Below are 25,417 nucleotides of genomic sequence, written 5' to 3'. Positions count from 1 at the left end.
TTTGAGTAACCATCTATGTTATCAACAATGTGTAACAATTATCCTAGAGCATACTTCAAGCAGAGCAATAGTCCTCACAACACACTGATCAGTATAGGCACAGGTCTTGCCAAGGTAGGAAAACAAAGAACACCACCATACTGTGTTTTTATAAAGACAGCATAAGCGCTGAAATGCAACAGTGAGAATGTCTGAGTAGCCAGCCAAGGAACTTGGAGAAGGTGGGTAGAGAGGGATATTTACAGTGCAAGGACAACACATGTTGCGTTCTAAACCTCAAAGGAGAAGCTGTGACAGACCAGCTCACTCGTTTATATTTTTTTTTAAGTCCGAAATGAGGCATTATCTTACATTGTTTATAAAAATTTTAAATTCCTGACATTTGAAAACAGTAGTTATAAATTAAACTTGCATTTAAAGCCGCAGCAACAAACTCCATTTTCTCCTAGACCTTCAGCAATGGATTACCACATTTAAGTAACATGTCTGTTTATGTGAAATATCTTAGTTATTTTCCTGCTCTTGGTTCGAGAAGCCCTCAAAGTCTAACTGTCTCTGCCAGCTCCCCAGATTTCTCTGATGCTCTGAGACATCTTAGAATATCATTCTTCTGCACCAACATCAGAAGAGCAACCTCAAGATCAGCATCATTAAGAAGATATAAAAGTTCTGAACTGATACAGGTAAAAGGCCCCAATTCTATATTTTGAGACACTCTTGCACCTTTACTTGCTGCCACCAGCATTATAAATCTCCATTTTGCTGTGTATATAAAACAGGGCATTTGTAGGCTCTTTGTAATTTAAATGCTCATTTATAATTTAGATCAAAGGAATTGCTCACAATTTCAAGACAAACCCTATGTATTCCTATTCTTCAGAATTTGGTCCCCTCTTACAGCATCAGCTGCATCAGAAACAAATAAATCAGGCTCATGGCAAACTGAGCACAGTGTCACTTCAGTCACCAGACAGTCTGAGATACAGAAAGTAACTTCCACATTTTATCCTTGTAATTATCACATCTCTTCTTGCAGCCAGCTCTGATCCACTGGCTCACTGTTCTCCCTAAGTCAAGCACACCAAATTGTTAAATTAGCTCACAGTGTGAGTCTAGAGTGTGAGTGAGTCTCACACATAGTGAGTCTAGACTTTTTGTCCTGCTACAGAACGGTATCTTCAGTATCAACTGCCTGAAAATGAATAAAAGACAAAACACAACTAAAAACAGCTGAGTATATAAATTTCCTAACCTCCTCTCCTCTGAGAAAAGGTATGATATAGGAGATGTCAAGGTAAGGTAACAAGAACATATCAAATTTAATATTCAAAGCTTTTTACAACTGTTTTTTCTCCTGGGAATACAAAAATAAAGAAAACATTCTTACCACAGCTGTAAACCATCTTCCAGAAGATAGACATGTGGAGGCTGAGAAACATCTGTACTTAGTTGGATAACTGGAAGCAGAAATGGGTAGAGATTTTGGCTGTCTGCTCCCAGTCCCTAAAAAAGTAAGTAATGTAAAGTAAGTTAAGAAAATCAAAGGTGGAACTTGCTTCCATTTCACATAACAATAAAATAGCCCAATATTCCTAAGCTATCTCTCAACATGTCTTGAGAACTTTTGTTTTTTTAAACAATCCAGTTACCAATAGCCTGCAAAAAGAAAATATAAAGAACATACATTCCTAAAAACATTCACTCTTTCTTGGAGAGGTCAATAGTTTAACAAATACCAGACGACTAAAAGCTGAATGTTTTACAGGTCACGAAAAAAATTACTCTTTGGTTCTCATAATTTACAAAAAACATGTGCCATATTCTAATGGGTTTATTTTTATAGCTACCCAAAGATTCACAGGCCGATGACAGTGATTCAGTTTTTAAATGATCCAAGAGACTTTTGAACAATAAAGAGTAAACTGGGAACAACTGCCAATTACTGAACAGCATTACAGAGTACTATAATATTACTACTCAAGAGAGCTGAGGCTAGTGGAATGCTGAGCTTGCATAATTCCTGTATTTTGATAATGGAAAAGTTCAAAATATTTCGTACTTTTAAGTTGCAGCTTCTTTGTGTATTTATCTACTTACTTAAACAAACATGCCTTAAAAGAAAAAGATTTTTCTACAAATCTGTCTCATCTTTTTGTGACTACCTACACCAAGAGATACACCTTTTGTAAAAAAACCCCTAATATTTTAGTCTCCACAGGGGACTAAAAAAGTATTTCCACAGTTTGTTTATGGTAAAAATCTATTTCCTCTTCCTTTAAAGTTACACCACTTTGGAAAGAACCTTTATTTCTCCTTTCATAATATTTCCCTTTCACTTTCTCTCCACTGTTAACCTCTGCAATACCATCCTTTTAAGTCATGCATTTCCACAAGTTCAAGACTGTACATTAAGTCTGTTCCTGTACAGACACTGTCATAGGAGACTTCTCTTGGTCTCTGCTAGTCCTACTACATTTTCTTTGAGACACAGCAGGGGTTGGAGAAGGTAGTGTGGCATATAGTCTGTATTAAAGAAATATCCAATAGCACAGATTCTGCAGGCAATATAACCACGTGCTGTTTTATCATCAAAAAACAACTGTAGGAAGTACTGACAATGTTTATGTGACTCAGATTCCTTACCCGAACTAGATGGATTAGGGTGGTTAGAATGGCACAACGTAGCATATTGTGCTCCTCACTCTGCTTCCATAGCTGTGGTAAATACTGAACCAAACATCCCACATACGGTCGTATCTGAAGTTCAGAACACAAACTGGTTTCTTAATATGTGAAACAAGACTAATAACTTATCCAAAGCATAGCTTCTGAAAAATATAGGAGCTGATTCTGCCTCAGTAAAAACACAGAGTTTGCTTAAATCTTTTTATAACACTGCATTCTTCATCTGTGGCTAAAGTAACTTCTGACTGCAGAGTAGTCTCAAACAAACATATTACTTATGGTGATATTTGTGCACAGCAAGCAAGCTTATGTAGTAAATAGGACACAAGAAGTACATAAAGCTTGATACACAGAGGTATTTTCATATTAGTATATTGTTAACTTTGACAGGATTCCTAAACGGCATTCTTTAAAACCAGAAACAGTCCTAGTAAAAAAAAAACAACAAAACAAACAACAAAAAACACAAACAACAGAATAACCTCTGGAGTCACTGAGCAGAAGTTGGACTGCGTAACTTTGAGAGCTTTGTCCTGGCTTGTATTATTTTCTATTATGGTCTTCAATACCAAAAGGTTAATCTATTTGTCTTTGAAAGTATTTAATTAGGAATTAACCTAAACATATTCAAGGGTTTTTTTCTCAACTTGTTTTTAATGCTGCATCTCTAAACTGCAGGGAAATCTGCTGTCATGTTGACTTTTTCTTCAAGGGACAATTATGAAAGCTTCATCCGGCTCTCAGACAGGATTACTCATAGAAAGACGAGATAAACTCAAAGACATGCATTATCTCTGTCCTTAATACAGTAACGCTGAAAAAAAATCCCAAGCCATACCCACCACAACGGAACCTGAGACAAAAGGAGCCAACTATTCATTGCTTAATTCTGCAAAACCATCTTCTAATTCTTCATGTAAAAGCTGAAGCACATAATTTAGCACTAAAGTACTGAGAATCATAATGTGTATTTGAATCCTGTCATGCAGTTAAGGAAAGCAGAGGCAATGCTGACCCATATCAATATCAACAAGAAATTACAAATTTAACTGCACACTCCCTACGAGTGCAAAGCATTTTTCCCCAAAAATGCCTTTTTTAATATGTAAGATAGATTAAAATATTTGCTTAGATATAAGACAATTAGAATAAATCACAAATAAAATAATAAAATTGCAAGAAATGCCACAAGATGCAAAACTCCTTCAATACTCTAAAAGCTGATTCAATACAAAAAATACATTATTTACTTAACTTGAGGAAATTAAGTTAACATTTTACACAAAAGATAAATGAGAATTGAGAAGAGGACCAAGTAATGCCAACAGTGCAGGCATCTCTGACAACAACAACCAGTCTATTAATTGATGACATTTTCCTTCCACAACAAGTCCTCCTCCATGTTCTTAGGATAAAGCTAAAACTGAAACATATATTAAAAAATACCTGCATATTGACTCTTTCAATCACACAGGACAGAACATGAAGAACATGCATTTTGGTGTCACACTGAGTTACTTCCTGAAGTAGCTGAAAGAGCAGTGTAAACATGGACTCCAGGTACTAAAAGAAAAATAAAGAACCACAGATTAGACTATCAAAAATATAACTGGTCACATGAACTGGTACTTTTCCCATATGCTTAAAACTCTAACATGTAAACTTTGAAAACCCTTAAAAAGTGTGGAAAAATATTACTCTTTCACTTGCAAAAAAGCACACTACCCAATCCTTGACTAAGCAAGGTAAAAAAATTCAGATCTACCCCTACATACCAGTTCAAACATGAATGGTTTGAACATACACCATTTCAAGTTTTGATAAGTGTAAATGTGGTTTCACAGGTAAAACAGGCTGTCTCTCCAGAAGGAGCACTTTATTAGAGTCAAACCAAAAGTAGTCTTCCAGCTTTTGCGCCAGTAAATAAAAGTTAAATATTGAACCAAAAAAGACATCTTAGAAAATTCCAGTGTTTACAGTCTAGAGGCACTCTGCATTTTGGTTTGTTTGTTCTCAAGAGAGTTGAGATTAACATGGAAGTCAAAATGAAATGAGGAAACACATCTGCTAGATTTGAGTGACCAAAATAAAACTTTGGCATACTTATCTCATTCCACTTTTTACTAACTGACAACAATAATGACTATGGTAAAGAACACAAACACAGGAGAACTAGAAAGTGGTGCCTTTTAAAGGCACTACTGTAACCACACACTTGTATTTAATATTTTTAAGAAGCAGGAGGTTGGAAAGTACTGCGTGAAGCAAGCATGTAGAAGAGCCACAGAGTTTGTGTAGATGTATTTCTTAGATACAATTTTAATATATTCTTATCATAAAGAAACTTACTATCTGGCAACACTTGGTATATAAAGCACTAAACACACTGCTATAAAGTTGTAATAGCATAATACTAAAATCTACACATTAGCAACTTTAACAGCAACAGTATGAGTATATATTTGGGTCTGTGAAGACTGAACATACAATACAAACATGCACACACATCAATTATTAAATAACATAGTTCGAAATAACATTGGAAAATATATTTTCCTGCTTTTCTCTATGTATTTCTCTATGTATTCATACTCTTCAGAATATGTAAATGCTCTTACCGGTAAGAACTGGTCAGTTCTGAACTCAAAGTCATCTACAGGTAAACAAACATTAAGGAAAAATAATACAGACTGAAGATAGATACCAAGACTCAAATGAGCAAATATTTTATGGATACTCAAAAAATATAATGTAAAGAATTTGGTAGTAAGCTTAAAATTGATTGCTTTCCAGTAATTCAGAATTAAGAACTAATCAAACAGCTTTGCAAATAAGGATATTTAACTTCAGCGTCGTAGCTGTCTCAATACGGACCTAAAAGACAAAAGTCAAGAAGCATCATACATACGTCCATTAAACATTTTGATTACCCAGAGAGTACCTGTCTCACATCCCTAGATCTCTCAAGCACTCTTCACAGCACTTGTGCCCCAGAGCCTGCCCCAGCTCCATTGCCCTTCTCTGGGCTCTCTCCAGCCCCTCAGGGCCTTTCCTGCAGTGAGGGCCCAGCCCTGGACACAGCACTGGAGGTGTGGCCTCAGCAGGGCCCAGCACAGGGGGACAATCCCTGCCCTGGCCCTGCTGGCCACAGCATTGCTGATCCAGGCCAGGATGCCATTGGCCTTCTTGGCCACCTGGGCACAGCCTGGCTCATGGGCAGCTGCTGTCACCAGCACCCCCAGCTCCTTTCCAGCCACTCTGCCCCAGCCTGTGGAGCTGCCTGGGGCCGTTGTGACCCAAGGGCAGGACCCAGCACTGGGCCTTGTTGAACCTCACACCATTGGCCTCAGCCATGATCCAGCCTGCCCAGATCCCTCTGCAGAGCCTCCCTGCCCTCCAGCAGATCAGCACTCCCACCCAGCTTGGTGTGATCTGCAAACTCACTTCATCAAGTGTATACTGTATACTAAAGGTACTAGTCAAAGAATAACTCAGTTCTAGCTACATTAGTTTATAAATCACTGTAAGACATTTCGTCATTTTATTCCTATAAAACAAAAAGAATGTTGCTCTTGGAATTAATTTTCCCACCAAGTCATCACTTATTGAACATTCAGGCCTCATTTAATGTATTTGACATTACTGTTCAGTAATCTCCACAATTAAACATCAGCACATCTTCCCAAATATTTACCTTCTGCAAGACACAAAAGACTTTAAAGGCATGACATCATGAAATTCTCTATCAAGTGTACACAAAGTGAGGTATTTCTGTTTCATCTGTGATTACAACAAATGTGTAGTCCAAAAGATTAGCTATTTATACTTACCACTAAGTCACGGTCTTGAAGTAAGTTACGAATTGCTTCATATAAAATAGGTCTCAAGTCTGATTGGAATTTTACAGGAATCCACTGTCCAATTAGCCATATTACTCGTCGGCGTATTGGTTTATACCTTTAAAAGTAGGAGGAAAAAAATTGCACTTGTTAACTCATTACACTGGTTGTTATAGAGTACTCTGATGAAAAAGAAATCCAAGAATCATGATGAAAATGTTATTGCCCAAAATAATTAAAAGACTTAGTTGTTCAATATCAACTTCAGTGCAAAAACTGAACTCTCCATTAAAATTCTTCACAAAAAGGCTCAGGAAAAACCAGCTTAGTCTGAAAAAGATAATTTTCATCCTAGATGACTGAATCTTGAATGTTTCTCCCTCGGGATGCAGTTCATTCTACATGCAGCACACCAATTAAAAAAAAAAAATAAATGTTACACTTATTACTGCAGTCATGGTATCTACTGCTTTCACTACAGTTCCCAGCAATTCCCTTGATATCCTGTTTATGCTCAAAAATTTTAAGTCAGATACAATTTAAAAATGCAAACTTAAGGACTGCACTACAGCAACTGTCAGAGTAGTTCACTTCATCAGTCTAAAACTATTCTAAGAACAGACATTACCTAATCTTGCACTAGTGCCACAACAAGGGCACAAATCAAACAGCTTTAGAGTTGATGGGAAGAACAAACCAGAACAATGATAGAGAAAAGCATTTCACGGAGCTAATATTTTTCTCCACTGATGGAATAACTCATAATTATATATTTAACTTACAGATGTATAAAGAAAGACAAACCATATTTAGAGAATTTTAACTAATATATGATTATCATAAATGTGGTTTTCACTTGAAGAATTACTCCATTGTAAGCCATCAAAAAGACATTTAAACTGAAGTTATTGAGGTTTCTCTACGTTTAGTAAGTGTGTCTTATTAAGCATTCCCGTAACTATAAGACTATAAACAAAAAACATCTTCAGAGAACATGAAAGTTGTGGAAATGGCATATATAAAGTAATTCATTAGGCTGGAACACATATCTAATGTGGAGTAACAGTCCAGTGTTGCTTTATGTTTACTGAGTGGCAGTGAAGCATAAATAACACATACCGAAGCATGACTTACACAAAAGATTGCCTTATTAATGCACCCTTAGTTTTGTTCAAGAAGCCGTGATGATACAACTCTTTTTACTCTTAGAAGGCCCATATCTGACACCTAATCTTGCAAACATCAGAGTATTTTAAAAACTAAGTGATTTTATTGAGATTTTTATATGTATCTGTATTTTTTTATATATAGACCAATATCACAAAGAAAAGTTTTAAATTACATGATCTAAGTACATAACTGACTGCTGACAGCAAAGATTTTCAGGTCTGGTCGTAGGTACTATATGTTTAATACATATATCCTACCTCTGCATATCTGTATTATTCCTCTCTCTCTACATGGTAGAGAAAATACAACATGTTTTTGAGATTTTTTGGGGGTAGGTGTGTGTTTGGGTTTTGTCTGGGTTGAGTTTTGTTTGGTTTTCTTTGGAGGTTTTTTGTGGGTTTGTTTTTTAATACTGAAGTTTCTCATAGGTGCTCATTTTTGAAGTCCTATTTTTTCTACATTCACTATTTCTGGGAAAAGCTTAGCTGTTTTTTTAGCTTTTTTTTTTCCAGAAGATTAGCTTTTACAAAAAGAGCACACACTGACTGAATATAGGTCCACCACTAAGCCTGGTGGACCTAAAGCTCACATAGGAAAACTATGGCCATCTCTGCTGCATTAGTCATAGGACAGTACCTTTAAGCAGTCTGGACTGCATCAGGTTTTCCAAGTCAGAAGTACTTTACTTTCTCTCTCAGGAGGAAATATTGCTTTACAAGTGAGTAATTGCAACAAAAAACCGTATTCAGTAACATACTTTCATGTTATGGAAAAGATTCTCATTAATCAGTACAAAGCATCATTGCAAGTGATAAATCTGGCAGTGCACTATTTCTAAAAATCTTTTAGAACTTTTTTTTAAATTCCATATTTCTTCTATTACTGTGGTCATGGTTGATGGGCTTACTATCAAGGGGTAATGAAACATTCAGAGAAAACAAAACATTGCAAACTCCACGCTCACTGCTGACAACACATAGGTTTGTGTTTCCAAACATCAACCAGTTCTGAACAAGCACACAAGAAACCATGGGACATTCTGTGGGACAGCAGAGGATGCTATCCAACCCACTCTATCTGAACTGCATATGTATTCCCAAAGCTGCTGTTGAAGCAGTACTCCATTGAACCCACAAACACTGCCTTCCCTTATTGCCATGGTGGTCTCCTATGACGAAGGCAGTAAAAGCAGTTAAAGTAAACAGGGTTTCAAAATTCCAGACAACTTCTACTGCAATTCTACTACAACTTCTTCTACTTTTGTCCCCACAGGAAATTACTTCATTCTGGGATATCTCAAATGCCAACCAAATGGTTAAATCAGGTGTCTTCCTGACTGTATACAACTGTATCAACAACAAAAAGCTTATCAGTTTCACTTATGCTAGATGGGTGAATACCACAAAAATGCCATAGCCAGCACGGGCTTCTAAGATCATGGCAGCTTTATTTGGAGACTGCTGCTGGAGGAGCACAACAGCAAATGAACAATCTTACACAAGATCTCCCATTTTTTCCTGCTCTTCTGACATTTAGCCTAATCATTAGAGTACTTGGCAATTTGAAAATAGTAAGTAAATCTTAGTAAAAAAACCAGTCTAATGAGAAGAAGAATAAAAGCATGAGGAGACAGCAAGTAAACAACTGTGGCAATCATTCTTTGACACTAACATAAAGTTATACATCCAAAAATAAGTAATTAATTGTTTCAAAGTTTATTGTAGTAGAAAAAAGCAATTTAAGTTCCACTCTACAGGAAACTGAACTCTCTTTGTAAAAAGAGCATTTAGAAATAAAAAACCCGACTAGCCACTCATTATGGAAAATCATTTACAATTTATAGTAGCTCCTAAGGGTATAAGGAAACAAATTAGTTTATGTTTCACATAAAAATTGCCACTGGTAAGATGAATTGCAAATGTAGAAGAAAAACATAGTAACAGTCTTCAAAGGACATTCAGGTCACTGCTGATGACTGTGTTGAGAAAAATAGGACATACTTATTTAGAGTCAACGGCTGATTTGAACTTGTCTGATAAGGATTAGCATGCACAATAGTGGTCATTGTCCTTCCCCTAGGGAGTGAGCTTCAGGGAAAGGGAGGGACAGTCTTCCAGATAGTTACAAAGAGTGACAGCTCAGTCTGTGCTGAGATGACAAAAACGATCTTTCAAAATACCCCATGATATCCACTGAACAACAGAGGTACTGCTGTGAAGGCCATCCAAGTGAGGGTGACCTTGGTGAGAAGGAAACACCACAGCAGATGGACTGCATAAAACTCTTCATGCAGAAGAAGGTGCAATCATCCACACTTTACAACACAACCCAAACCATTATTTCCCCTCTTTATTGCAGTAAAATTAACTGATCAGAATTACTGATCAGTTTTAATTTCAATTTAATTTTTCTTCTCTTTAATTTTAAATTTTCAATTTAAACCTAAAGAGAAGAACAAATCACTGTCTTGGCTAAACTACCATTTTACACGGATGATTTCCACAGACTTCATTTGAACTCTGCTGCCTAGAAGTCTCTGGAGGCCTAAATATCATTTTTTAAACAAGCAAAGGTGGTTATCCTGAGAAGGTTTAGTCAACTCTAATGTATGCAAGAAGACAGACAATGTACTTCTACAGAACCCTGAAATATTCACCACACAGTAATTTAAATAAGAACTATCAAGAACACTGTCACTTCTGTGACTGCTATCAGTTATCTGCAAGCATTTCATACCTCTCCTCATTTAGTGGATATGTTTCAAGCTGAGTATTTTGCAGCTTGGCAATTTTTAGGCATTATATCTTATCAGACTTGTATCAGTCATCTATATTTAAATGATGAAGCCATAACAAATCAAAGTGTTTACCTGTCATGAGAAACCTGTAGTTCTGCTAATAGTTGATTTTTAAACCATTGATCAAAATCCACACTATCAAATAGTTCATAGGCAGCCAGTCCAACCGCATTATACACTGGGGAAAAATGATAGTTATGCATATTGTTTACTTCAATGTTAACTTTTTAATATTGAATAATCAGATTAATATTCAGACCACATTTTCATAACCTGAACATAATAAAGAAAACAAAACTAAAGCCTATCTTTCTAAAGAAAGTTTTATCAGATCATGATGAAAGGAACTCTGGTGCAAATTATTAGTAAAAGAAAGACACTACAGAAGAAAGGTTAGATTCTCAAAAAAAATAGAAGTCAAAAGAACAATGAGGATCTCATTCTATCATCAAGGACAGTTCCATAAGAAACAATTATTTTCTTTTGCCATAAAATCTCCTCACTTGTAAAATGGACAGAGTATCTCTATTTTCTTCAGAAAATATTGAAGGTCATTTACTTGGCACAGCAGAAAGAACAGGACAGTAAAGGAGATTGCTTATTTCAGAAAAAAGCCAAAAAGCAGTGTATTTTTACATAAACATTTTCAAAAGTGAAAACCAACATCAATGAAAGGAGAATTAGGATTTAGGTCCCACTTTCCAAATGACTTTAAAAAAATCTTGCAAATTCTTCATGCATTTTTTAAGAAGTAAAACACATACACGAAAGTGGCTCTGTTACTTCAAAGATAAAGTAAAATTTAATTTACCAGCATCTTTAATCAGTATAGCACTGGTATTTTCCACGTTGGTAGATCCTACAAGCCAAAGTTAAAATAAATAAAGTGTCACTAAAACAAGGAATGCAAGCAACTTGGCAGTTCAGTTTTGATACTCTGTTCAGTGACTATATCAAAATTTCTGCTTTCACACCCTATTTTTGACTTACTTCTCTGGAGACAAACTTACTTCTTTGGAGACAAACATTTTTAATAACACAACATACATATAAGTCAGAAGGGAGTATTTTAAATGAAAAGACTCAAAACCTGCAAACTACAGACAACTGTCAATCACACAGTACCACCATATCCAAAAGGGTCATAGACCTAGCTCCCTGATTTTTTATATACGTGTGCCTAAAACCAAATATTTTCTGAAGGCATCCTAAAACCTACACACAAAGTACTTTATGAACAGATTTTGTGAAGGCAGAAACCACTCTCAGAAAATGATTATTTATTTTATTTTAATAGAATGTAATGATCCTTTCTGATAAGCTCAAATACAAAATACTGTAACTCAACTAAGACAGCTGGGGGAAACAAACTGAGCTGAACTGACAGGGGAAAAAAAAGTCACTCCCACTTATTATCTTTCCTGGCCATTATAAAACTTAGTTTGGGGGCAAAGAATCATAAGGTAAAACAAAGAAAATATTAATCACTCGTCAACCTATGAATAATTTAGTCTTCATACAAAAAAACCCTAAATTTTTAAAGCAGATTCTTCAGATTTGGAAAGTCATCTAGACTCTACAAAATGACAGCTTAACCTAAAGATTTTCTTTTAAAATTTTTCTCCTTCCAAGATTTTAGCAGAGACAAAGCATGAACTACCTTGCAACATTTGAACAGGAAGTTCCCAACTATTAACAACCCAAAGAATTCATTAAGCTTGCGAGTAGATCACTGCTAAGAAAGCCTGAAACCTCTTAAAATTAGAAATGCCACAACATTTGTCAATTATCTAGAATAGTTACTATAAAACCAAAGACCCTTTAGGACTTCCTTCTCCTAGATACACAATGCATTCTATTATGGTAGGTTTAGAAATAATTTTGGAATATTAACATGTACTTTCAAAAATACAGACAGAACGCACTATAAAAAATTAGATGTTACAAGGTCAAATAGTTTAATAGTTGACAAGAGTATGTTATGAATGTAAACAATTATACATTTTATACTTCTCTTATTTTTTTCCATAACTTACCTTGTAGACTGTGAACCATGTCCAAAAGAACTGGGGTAAGAGTCTGATTATATTCATGAAAAATATCAATAAAAAGGACTTCCATGCATGGCTGAAAAATTAAAAGATCTGGTTAGAATCTATCAAAATAAAGGCAAGTAAAATACATTTTATGCTAAAATTTTAAGTGCTGAATACCTCACACTGAAAGTCACAATTTAGAACACAACAGTAGCAAAATTAATATTGTAAGAAATACCACTTTTTTTCTACTATACTTTGTGCTTAACTCTAGCACAAGTTTGACGGCTTTATCTGTATCAACCAGTTCTGTGGCAGAAGAACGGTCAATCTGCGGAGTGAAACAGCTGGTGCTGTGCCGCCAGTGGCCACACTGCAGGTATGTCCCAGGTTCTTGGTGTATTGGCTTAGCAGCTCTAGGCCAGGGACTTGGTCTGAACACCATTCTACAACCAGAACATATTATGTGCACTATGCTAGGTTTTTTAGTTTTAAAATAAAAGTGATCCAGCAAAGAAGTTTTGAGATCTCCTGCAAAGCAAATCACAGCAATTACAATTGGGAGATACACTACGACAGCATATTTCTGATCTGAACACTAAATTAACTAATAAAATAATTAATTAATGAATATAATTAACTAATAAAGATGCACCTGAAACTTCCTTCACTCATCATGTCTACTAACAAAGTCATAAGTGATTATATTAATTATCAGTTTAAAAAAGAGACAACGTCTGCTGGCTTTAACCAGATGCTACATAATTCAAATGGAAGCAAACTCCTTTTCCCTCCCTTCTAAAATATGAAGTGCATAGATTCCCATTTCATCAAGTTTGAATACTGAAAAAAGAATAAAGTGAAATTTTACTAAACCTGAAGAAGCAAAAGGATTTTTTCCAAATATTATCCATCTTGGTAACAAAACTATCGAGAATTGCATTCAGGAATGTTTAATGGATTTATTTCAAATTGAACACTTACTCTGAGACTGTACTTCCAAGAATCTCCTCCAGTCTCTTCTACAGCTATTATTCCACAAAGACAAGAAAATAAGCATTATTTCAGCTATGGTTCAAAGAAAGTCTAGTGGTAGGTAGGTTAAGGGTATCATAGACTATCAAGAATCTTTTATTACAGAAAGAATGTCCAGAAAGAATATTTGTCCAAGAAAACTGCAGGAAATAAAATGGCCAATAATGAAGCACTTAGGCAAATATCTAATTACACTACTACCAAGTATATAGCATGTTTCTTACTGAAGCTTTCTGGATCCTCTTCCCACATAGCCAATTCTTCCTTTGTCAGCAGGAAATAGTGAGTAACTAATCTCTTACAGATTTCCATTAGTGTTGGGAATGTGAAAAAAGCAGCCTTTATGTTATGTGCTTCAAGAGTTTCAGGGCTGCTGTCTGAAATAAAACATGATGGACAATCAAGTGGCTTAATGATCAAAGACTAGTATAGTAAAATTATAAAAATCAATCAATAAAAATTTCTTATATTCTGAGAAAAACAGAAAAAACTTACTTACATGGCAGACTTTAACTAACTTCCAGCTCGTAAGACAGGTTTTTAAGCAAGTAATTTATTCTGACACATACCAGTATGTATTTAAAACTTTTTTCAAATTCATAGAGAATGCTAATTGTTATCTAGTCACTGCCACTAATGTGAAAAGTTGAGGGATTTTTTAATTCACCCATACAGAAATGTATGAAGTTTCAAAATGAAACAGTCCTACAAAGCAAAACATATGAATTCCTTTATATACAACTGCATCTCCAATCAACTGTATTTCATTGTACTGGTATTAGTAATTACAGAAAATACACCATTTTATCAAACATATCTCATGGGAAAGATGCAACAAACTAGCTGATGATAATAAACCAAACTCTGTACCTCAGTACTTTTTAAAATTCATTCAATGGAAACTAGAACAATCAAAAAAGAAAATATATTTGTGCTCCTTCTGCATTTAAAAGTCCTTTGGAATGTCATTATCTGTATACATTAATACTTTAAAACTTAAAATAACAATTCTCAATATAGAGGTGGAACCATACATATTTCAATAATTATTAAAACATTAATAAAGGAGTTTAACTGTTGAGAATAGCTAGCAAAATATTTCTCAAGACATAAAAAATTATTTTAGTAATGACAGTACCTTCAATATTTTTGGATGGTTTGTATGCATAATTTTTTACAATCATCTTAATGAGATTCATGCATTGTATAATAAACTGCTCAAATACAACTCCTTCACCAGCTTCTGTGAAAACGTAGCTTACAGAGAACTCCAGTGATCTCTGAATCAAAGCAGTGAATGAGCAAGGATGTTGATCCAGGAAGTCCAAAAGCTTAAAAAAGGGAAGTAGAAACAGAAAAATCAAAACACTTTTGGCGAAGTCTTACTAAATGCTTTAGTAAACTAGTTATCAAAAACAGGCGCCAATTCATATAAAACTATAGAAAACTGAACATGGACAGGAAATTAGGAAGAGATCAGTATCAACTGTTAATGAAGCATTATTTAATGGCAAAATTCTTGATTTTGGTTAAAAATTACTTTTTTTAAGTATGGGGAAGAATACCAATTTTCAAATAGACCAGCTTACTAGTAGTAAATAAAATATATCAGCCATACTTAAAACAGTGAGTATTTCAGCAGATAATTAATCCCTATTGGAATCAGTGTAAGCAAAAGCAGTATGAGGGCTATATAACTCCTCCCCCAACATAACCAATGCACTACAAGCACTCAACTTAGCTTTTCCAATTTAGTTCCTCAACTTAGCTTTTCCAATTAGTGATCTAAAATACACTGGTGGATTCCTTTAATCTCCTTTAGTACTGCAAAAATGCCTAAACCTACATTCTTGCATGTGAATTTCCATAGGTGGTAGATTGGTAGATTAATCAAATTTACTTTCTCTTCAGGTCTGTGAAAAAAGATTCACATTTCCAATCTAAGTAGTATGACAAAGACCAAAACTAATGTGTCAGAGCATTTTCAGCTCAATTTTAGTGAAGCTGATAGGTGCTTTTTACTTCTGATAACTAGGCTGAATATTTAAAATACATCCATGGCGTCTAGATAGAATCTGAAAACAGTGGGAACTCTGTAGGTTTTGTAACTTTAAAAAAATAACAGAACCCAAAAAAAACAAGACCAAGTGTCTATGTTTACATTACCTTCAATACAATATGCATTTAACACTTGCACAGAATCAGCTGACAAGTCCAAGTGTATTAGACAATACAAACTTCAGAGGGGAAGAGTATGTTGGTCATTTTCTTTTGATTAATTAGTGTGGCCAGTAATTCCACAGAAATAACAAAGCCATAGAAACAGTGATCTAACTACCTATAAAAGGTATGATGCAAAGCCTATCTCTTCTTTATTCCTTAATACCAGTACCATTGTTTAATCAATGCTTCCCCAACTCTTCTTTAAACAAATCCTAGATAAATAATTTACTAATGAAATGCACTTAATTTTGTTTCAGCTAAGAAAATGTACTCTTCACTGCTGCAACTTACAACAGCATGAGTAAACAGACACCCCTTTCTTCAAAAATACATCTCCTAACAAAGAAGTATTAAGTTATAGTACCTTCCACTTCTTTGAAAGGTCTGAAACAGATTCGCATTAAGGCACCTAAGTGTCTGAATGGGGACTGCTCCTCCAGAAATATAAGCTATACAACAACCGAAAGGAGATTTTACTTACCACTTTAGTGAACAGAATTATGGTCTTTTCTAGACGATCTCTGCATATGCTTTCTGCTCTTACAATTCTACCTGGTAAATCAGACATTTCACCACTATCATTTTTTAGACTTTCATTTTCCTTCTGGATAGCTAGGTTTTAAATAATTAACATTGGAGAAGAACTTATTTTTACTGTAGTTAAGAGATTAAGTAAGCTTGAAAAAAATTTTAGGGCAAAATAAATTCTAAATCAAATTCAAGGTAATGACTAGGAATAGAAATATTAAACTGTTTCTCTCAAGTATACTGAAATTCACTGCAGTTGATCAGGCTATAAAAACTGTGACATCATTACAGATACAGAAAATTCAATGATAAAAGGCAGTTAAAATAATGCAAGCAAATGCTAGTACAGAGAAAAAATAATTATGCATTGAAAATATAAAGATGTCCTTTTAATAAAACCACATACTGTTATGTGCTTTTCTAGAAACACCACCTTAAAGAATAATTTATTATGGGCATTAGAAAACATTCTGAATTAGGAAAACAAACCAGACAATTTTTATTAAATGAAAGAAAAACCAGAAAGGGCCATATTGAAAGCATACAGGCAGAAACACAATATAACAAAAGCAAACACTAATCCTATAAGCTAGTTGTACATGCTTTTGCAACAAAACAATCTACTGATTAGAAATGTAGAAATGGGAAGGTTCAGCTCAGTTCTTGTCTTAGGACACAGAAACCCTAAAGTCCTCATATTCTAGGGGACTACACCAAACCTCAGTATGGGATGGCCTTCAATCACTTCTATTCAACTCTGCACCTTGTCAAAAATGAAATAAGAGCCAGAAGGAGCCTGACTGTAGTATAGCCAAAGTGACAATTGGAGGCAGTTTCCATCTCTTCTAAAAATGAGGCTCAAAGCCCCAGTCAGACTTCTTACTGAAGTACAGGCTCCAGGAACTTCAGTACAGAATCCAGGAACTTCACCAAAATATCAAAACTGCATATAACTTATTTTAAAAAAATTTTTCCTATTCAGTTCAGACATCTATTCTTGTAAAAAGTGTTGTTGAAATATTACACCAAATAGAATTTTGATGTGATTTTAGCCCATTGATACAAAAATACACTTTTACTGAATTCCTCCTTAACAGTTTCAGCAGCATTTAAAAAAATAGTGTCAACTTCTACAAAAATACCTTGCACCCAAATGATTACTGATCATGCACTAGCCTGTATATTTTCATCCAGCTTCTAACATTTAACAATAAATACAAAGAAAAATGCTCAGATACTTACTACACTCCAGAAACTGTTTCAGCCGTTCAAATACGGCATGCAGAAAACCCTGAAAAACAAACGTGTCTTTAAAGGTGAAGCTTATTCTGTACTGTATTATGAGAACAAAATTATGTCAGACTAAAGTTAGTTCATTTGTGTTACCAGCTCAGACATGACCACATAAGTTGAACTGAACTCTTTGATTACTTTAAACAATTTCTTCAAGAAATTAACAATTAGCTAGCAAGCAGACTGCACAGATGATCCAAACTGACCTTATCAGTACAACTTAAAGGCATTGCAACTCTAGTAGAAGGAAAGATAGTAACTGGAGACATGTCCTTTAAAATATGTTTATCAAGTTGTACCTTGTTCTCAACTTCCTAGTGCAGGCCGTAGGTTGTAGGTACTCAACTCCTCCACAGGCAGCACTGGAGGTTAAGGAAGGTGCTTGGGTCTCTTTGTCTGACCCTACCCTCTCCAGGGGCTGCAGACTACAGGCTTTTATCTCTCTCAAATGTGACAGGACAAGCATGGCATCAAATTCATCACTTAACTAAATGGTTTTAACTGGGGTGGGGAGGAGCACATGTAAGACACCTTTCAGTAAGCAACAGGCATGACCACCATGTGGTGTGTAACTTGGATGTCCTTTCTTTTTTTAAACATGATGCCATTAGAATCCATCTAGGATTTGAGAGCCCTTGGCTGACAGGAGGACAACTTTGAGAGGATGTTGCTTGATCTTCCTTTGCATAATACAAATACGTGCCTTTCAATGATTTCCAGACATAGCTCCAATAACACCTGAAATCACCAAAAAAGTTTTCTAATCTAGAACTAGAAACGCACTTACCATCACCTCTGCATTGCAATGAGGTTCTACAAAGCCATGGACTGTTAGTTTCCGAAGCACTAGGAAAAAAAATTACTTGTGTAGCTATTTATTAGTTCTTGCTTCAACAGATTTCAGAACACAATAAAAATTCCACTTGCCGTGCCTTTCTTTCAACTCAACCCTTTAAAAAATACACATAATTTTCGGTTGTGGATGCCTCACCCATATCTAACATTCATCTTGTTGAAATTACTTTAAAATATATCTTGTGTGAAATAACGAAGAGAACTTTTAACAATTACTCCATCAGGAAGAATTCTGCCAAAACTCTTAAGTATTAAACTCCTGAAAGATCCTGCAGTAGCAGGAAAAGGGCCAAGTACAGTCAGGTAAGGCACATAAGACACTGGTAAATTCTCTCCGGTTTATCACTGCCTGTAACCCAACAAAAGCTGCATGCTGCATCTTCGGAAACAACTCAGGACATGTATTATTTACATTGCAAGAATTGCAGAGAATAAAATCCCAATTGTTAAAAGCAGCAAAGTAGTCAGGATATGCATTCACTCCCCTCATAAGCCCTTGAGCATCAACCTAAAACAAACTAACTGCTAAGGCTAGCTTTTCAGTGGACACAGGGTGAACTTAATGGAATGAAACTTGTAGCTCAGCTTCCTCAATTAAGTGCTGAAGACATGCAAGCCTAAATTACAACACACATAAGGAAACATCCTGTCATGCCACCCACCTTCCAACCTCCTAGACACTGACTTCTTAAAACATGCACAGTGGAGTGCACAGTTTCTGGCATACTGAGAAAAAAAAGCACTCTCTCTCCCTTCTGCATGAGCAATAGTCCTGCCTTGCTAACAGTACAGGTAAAACAAAACAAAACTACAGTTATTTCCAATGGGAATGGCTTTGTTAGAGAATGGGAACTATTTACCAAAGAACTTCTATGCATTCCCTGTGAAGAAAGTTATTTGATTCCTTACACTTAACATCATTCTGTATTATTACCTTTCAATGACAACAAGGTCCTTTCTAGGGAATTTGCAGCTGCAGCTTCATCCCCTCTACAAATCTGTTGTAGGAATGTATCTGTATGGTGATTCCACAAGGAACATGCAAAGCTATAAATACTTGATGTAAGCTGCAAAAGGAAGATGTAGAATGTATTTTGTTTCCTGAATTTTGCTATACCATAATAAATCCCCAAATTTTAAAGGCTTGTTTAGACTATTAAAATATTTAATACAGCTTCTTGTATGTATCGTGGACCACAATGTTTAATTTGCTTCTTTGTAATGAGTCATACTAATCTTAAGATATTTTCCAGAAAAATACCTTGTCTTGATTTGAAGATATTATGATAGACTCATTGGTGTCCCTGACTACCTGGGTCTATGACTCTCACCTTAAAGAAAACTATTTAGGGGCTCCTTTCTTACCTGATTTTCAGTAAATACAGCTGCTGGTACATAATATGCTATGACGCTTCAAAAAATTATCAGCTTTCCTCGTCACCTCTTCTCCCACAAAGACAAGGACAAGCTGTCCATCTTAAGGTTAAATTAATGTCTGAATCATCTTACTCTGGGACACACTTAGCAGTTACAGGTGCAATATAGTATTGAACAATGCCTACTCCAAAACTAACTTTACTTTGTCAATAGCTGCAAATAGTAATTTTTTTTAAAACACAGAATGACAAACAGTTTCTAATCAGGTAGAACTGAACAAATCTCTAACTTAATTCACATTACAGTTCACACACAGTGCTTAACTGATAAAGATTTCTAAATTACAAACAGAAGATGAAGATTTTCTAACTCAGTTATGGTAGCAATGGATGGCTTCATAATTACATAAATCTGAATTTAGTCTGTTATACCTTATATCAATGGAGTCATAAGCACATGACCAGTTTATTTAGTTGCTTTGAATGAGTAAAGGTTAATAAAGGTCCTATTTACAAGTCAGTCTTGAATGCCTCAGACTCCTGACGTTTAAAATTTCATCTTATTGATTACATAGACAGAAATTTCTACATAGATAAGTAAGTAAACATCCATAAACAGTCTTCATTTTCAGTACTCACTTCTTCCTTTGAAATGAAGGAATAAACTGAAATTTCAAAAATTCCAGAGGAACATGTTTGGAAAAAATGTTTAAGTCATTAAATTCAGTTAGCTGGTACTACACTGCTGCCTAGCTCCAAATGGGTTTGGAGCTACATGGCCTATAGCCAAAATTACATCTGCGTTCTAATCAGTGCATTTTTACAGTGGAGAATATAAGCTGAATGACTCGATATTTGGCATTGGATTCACATCTTGCCTTTTAATTAACCTGAAGAGATGGCCTGGAAAAATCTCAAACACATTCCTGCTGGTGGTAAAAACTAAAATATGGTAGTATAGAAGTCTAAATCCCAGTATTTCTTAAAGACTATACTGACTTAAAAATTCAGAACACACTTCCAAAAAAACTCCATAAATTCCTAGAAAAGTTCTATAGATGTTCTATAGATGAATTTCAGTATCTTTACATAAATTAAGATAATGCTCAAGCTGTATGCAAAATTAATAAAGATTGCAAACGTCTCACCCAGAAAAAGGCCTCTAGTTATTCCATAGTACACAGATACCCACAACATAAGAGCAGATATTTAGGTCCACAGACATGCCACTAATGCCCTGCCACCTAAACTCAGGAAGAAGCAAGCATGTGCAATACCCAGTTTGTATGCTGTGCAATACTGCATCACATTACTTACATCATAGAAAAGCTTCCTATCTGTAGCAAGCCGTTTGGATGCCAGGGTCTTCATAACATGGTAAAATGTAAGTAGTGCCCTGTGTTGCTGAAGATCATCCTGCACCTTCACAGCTTCTACAAGAGTGGGTATAAGTTCTGGCCATTGTCTTGGGCAGTCCACTCTGGCAACTTTAGCAATCAATACAGAGATCTGAGTTGCTATCTGCAAAAAATACCACAGACACCACTAAGTCAAAGGGCATTTAGGAAATGAATAATGACAAGATCCACAGTCAAATAAAGCCTGAACAAAAGAAACCCTAAAATGATACATTTTTTGTGCTTTTTCTCAAGCTGTTTTTAAGTTTGCTGAATGCAAATAAATGTGGGAAAAAAGTTTATGTTTGTAGCAAGCATTACATAAAATACTAAACTTAATACCTTGCTTAAATTTTACATGAAGACCAGTAACTGTATTTATTCTAGAAATCACATAAAGAAACAAATATCTGGGAACCACTTCTTACTTAGCAATCTTTTCTATCACTTTCTTTGAGCACACACTGCTGAATACGCATTACTCACAGTTTGTCTCTACCTGACTTTTACATAGAGCCATCCCTAGGCCCACGAACACAGATGTGTACACTAAGCCCTGAGACTCTCTCTTGCTCCAGATCTTCAGAACCTCAGGCCAGAAGCACCTGCACTACTCACACCACCTGACTTTGGTTGCTAGGCCCAAGTTCCACTGGCACCAGTCTTGCCAGCAGCTGGAACCTGGTCCTCGGAGCACACATGCATGATTAACAGAGTGAGATTACACAGTAAGACAGATAAGTGATGCAATCAGAACACAGGACAGGCAGTGATCATCAGGCACAGGGTTTGTTCAGACACAGGTACAGACCACCCATGTTTACACATGACTAGCCCTTCTTATGTCCTCTTTCTGTCTATTCCACACTTGGCTGCTGTGCAACTCCCTTCCCCTAAACATTCCTTAGCATATTTTGCATGGTCGCCCAAAACCCTACCTCAAACATCCAAAAATTTCACATTCTTCTTTTCCCTGTTCTTCCCATTCTAATTGAAAAGGTCCTTGACTGGACTGGTGAAGTAGACACTCTCTCTCCTCAGCACACTAGAACAACCACACTTCCAGCCTGGGGAAGAAGTCACCTTCTTAGGCTACCAGAAGGAATCCAAATCCAAGGAATTTCAGGCCTAAGACGGATAGAGCAATGCCCCTCTTTACTGGCGCCTGAGCTGTTTCATCTGGAGTCTGAAAACCCCACCAAGTCTTCCAAAACACTTATTCCTACCATGATACTTAGTGAGAAGAATTGCTTCAGGAAAATGATGTCAAGGTTCACAATGAAGAGCTGGGAGTCCTACTTATTACTATATCAAATTACGTCAATTGACGTAACAGGGGGAGCAAATAAATTTTTCTCCCTATGTGACACAAGAAGCAACCTCCCAGGAAAGGCAAAAGTACTTTTATCTTGAGCACAGGCTTTTTAAATGGGGAGAAAGAAGAAAAAGAACTTGCTGTAATACATTTAAAAAAGTAGTCTGTTCCACTGTTCCCTCCATATGCTAAATATCTTCAGAGGGCATGGCAATTATGCTTTCAGCAGATGGTATGTTCTCTTTTTCTCCTACACCTCCCCTGGCAGTCAAGTTGTATCATAACATTTCCATACTATGCCTACTTCTCACTTTTTTTGTGTTGGTTTTTTTTCTATACAAGAGTCACAATTTTTTCTGCTTTCAGTGATGCAAAAAGCATAGGCAGATAGCAACTGTGTTATGAACTGCCTGTGACTGGAAAAGTGCAGTTATCAGGAACACAGGATATCAACACTCAGATATATCAAGCAGGCTGGCAACTAAAGATTCCTTGGAAAGGACACCTCAGGATACCTACAAGACAGAGTGGGGAACAAAGGTAAAGAAAGGGATATGGAAACACATTTCCATATCACATGTAATTGTTTGGGCAATTATTTAGACTGCTGTGATAAAAACAAATAAAAATCTCCACATCTTAAAAAATGACATCCCAAAAAATGTCATAAGGACGTATAAACCAAAACATGAAGCCACAACTCCTTAAAATGTCAGTTAAAAACATTCCAATCTCAACTCCAACTATAGTTGGACAACTCCAGAACTGTTCATCAGCAGTGGCATTCTTAACTATGAAAAGTGCTATGCTATCATCTTAGCAGGCAAACTGATGAAATACTAATGAATGTATGAATGTAGGAAAAAAATATCGATAAAAAGTTTTGGTTTGCAAAAAATACACTTAATATTAGAGTTTCATAGTTAATTTACCTATTAATATATGCGAAAAACCATACAAACTTCAAAATTAAATATTTGATAAATTATATTCCACCTAGTAAAGTATAAATGACACACACTATGGTTCAGCTTGCCATACTTCATAATTCTTTTTAGTTAACATTCAGAAACAAGCAATATTTGTCATATTGTTTACATCGAAACTATATCTGCAGAACAAATTTTAAAACACTTTATATGCTTTTTTAAAAATTGCATTTGCAATGAAAATTCTTAGCTCTACTCAAAACTGTCATTCATAATGGACTTTTACAAAGACTAAACTACCCTAATTTTGATAAAATGCTCTAAATCCTAGAAGTTACATTAATCCTGTCAAGAAATCCCTAGAAGTTAAAATTGAACTGTCTGCAGAACAGAACTTTATTCCCAATGCCTTTTCTTTTCAATCTTAACCTTAAGCCCACCATTTCTGTATTTTCCTTGACAAAGTTTTTTAAGATCCAGCTCAAAATATTAGCAAATACTTCCCTGCAGAATCTTATACTTACATGATGAAGAAGTTATCAAAAGTAAGACTGATTCATCTAGTATGGGCATATTCTGTGCCCCTAACATTAGTTCTGGACTCAATATAATAAATTCTTATCCTAATCAAAATCATGCCTTACAATTAGTCATTTTATGTAAGATAAGACACTATCACACTGAAGCTTTATTAAGCTTATTTAAATTCACTAAACTGCTGTAACTAGACATGTGACAGCAATACTGCTCAGGTGGGTTTATACAGCAGCAACATCAGCAGCTCGCTCCTGCTTTGCCTCTGCCACATTTCCTTGCATGGCCACATTGGGAGTCAGGTAAGAGAGCAGACACAGCTGAAAAAAACAAAATCACTCAGGGAAAGGTTATTTTTCAGCTACATCCATTCCCTGAACCATTTCACCAAATAGTTGCACAAACAGCAAGGGACAACAAACTGCCACTGCAACACCAAAAGAAACAAACCACAGAGACAAAATGTTGTTTCAGGCCAAAGTAGTTCTATAATTCAATGAGTTATGACCGATGGTAAAAAATCTCACTTCAAGGTCTGTCTGCAAAGCACTATGTAAACTGTAACTTCATTATTATAATAAAATACTTTGTAAAGAAAGAAAATAAGATATCTATCAATACAAGTATTTCTTGGAAGAGTAATAAACAATCACCACTAACCTGATTCACTGGCTCATTAAAGTTGGTGATAAGTCCAGCACGCAATGTAGATTTTTCTTCTTCCGAAAGAGCACTGCCAGGATACATTTATCAAAATATTATTTATTTTCAATTAAAAAACTACTATCAATTCATTTGCAACTATCAAAAAAACTATCAAAACTAACAAAAGAACATCATTTGCTCTTCCACTATCTCAAATATCCTTAAAAAGAGAGGGAACTGTGAAAAAAATACTTATAAGGCATTTTAGTCTCACATTCTGAGACTTGGTGTGATCTTTTTAAAGATAAATGGCAAAAGAGTTGACAGAGTGAAATACACATATATACAATGAAAAAACACAAAACTGTACAAAATACAAATGGATTGCTCATAGACAATTGTCTATAGTTATTTTTGACACAATAGAGGATTTGAACATAAATTTGCCCATGTATACTAATGGACAGTGGCCAAAAAATATCCAGAATAAGGCAATCATCATATCATGATTGATGATGACAGCTTTTTTGGAAAAGCAGTTAAGTCTTTTCTATTATAAACCCTTTTCTATAAGAAAGCAATATATTTACACTTAAAAGTACAGATCCATTCAAAATTATAGCTTTGTGTGAAAAGTATGTTGATATATTCTCCATAAAGTGCAGGGGAAAATAGTGAGCAGGGAAAAAATTCTAAGCCATAAAGGTTAATTTTCATTCAAGTGCAACATTGTGGTATCTTAATACTTAATTTTAAGTGA

At 35.4% G+C, this 25,417-nt stretch overlaps 1 protein-coding gene across 3 annotated transcripts in view; it reads right to left on the bottom strand.

Annotated features, from left to right (window-relative positions):
- The window catches only part of IPO11 (importin 11), a 114,555-nt gene that overhangs the window by 69,809 nt on the left and 19,329 nt on the right, over positions 1–25,417 (bottom strand). For all 3 annotated transcript variants that reach the window (XM_063180718.1, XM_063180717.1, XM_063180716.1), the window contains exons 6-23: positions 24,673–24,745; positions 21,155–21,358; positions 19,396–19,528; positions 18,394–18,452; positions 17,556–17,604; positions 16,267–16,337; positions 14,701–14,893; positions 13,787–13,939; positions 13,512–13,555; positions 12,528–12,618; positions 11,303–11,350; positions 10,564–10,669; positions 6,516–6,642; positions 5,526–5,559; positions 5,304–5,344; positions 4,132–4,248; positions 2,644–2,757; positions 1,388–1,503 (exon numbers count right to left, since the gene is read on the bottom strand). In XM_063180718.1, the coding sequence (XP_063036788.1) occupies positions 1,388–1,503; positions 2,644–2,757; positions 4,132–4,248; positions 5,304–5,344; positions 5,526–5,559; positions 6,516–6,642; positions 10,564–10,669; positions 11,303–11,350; positions 12,528–12,618; positions 13,512–13,555; positions 13,787–13,939; positions 14,701–14,893; positions 16,267–16,337; positions 17,556–17,604; positions 18,394–18,452; positions 19,396–19,528; positions 21,155–21,358; positions 24,673–24,745 (1,773 nt within the window). The remainder of the gene's footprint in view (positions 1–1,387; positions 1,504–2,643; positions 2,758–4,131; positions 4,249–5,303; positions 5,345–5,525; positions 5,560–6,515; positions 6,643–10,563; positions 10,670–11,302; positions 11,351–12,527; positions 12,619–13,511; positions 13,556–13,786; positions 13,940–14,700; positions 14,894–16,266; positions 16,338–17,555; positions 17,605–18,393; positions 18,453–19,395; positions 19,529–21,154; positions 21,359–24,672; positions 24,746–25,417) is intronic.

The sequence above is a fragment of the Melospiza melodia genome, chromosome Z, assembly GCF_035770615.1.
Source record: "Melospiza melodia melodia isolate bMelMel2 chromosome Z, bMelMel2.pri, whole genome shotgun sequence".
Lineage (NCBI taxonomy): Eukaryota > Metazoa > Chordata > Aves > Passeriformes > Passerellidae > Melospiza > Melospiza melodia.
The sequence above is the reverse complement of the archived record's forward strand: the minus strand, read 5'-3'. Positions and strand labels throughout refer to the sequence as shown.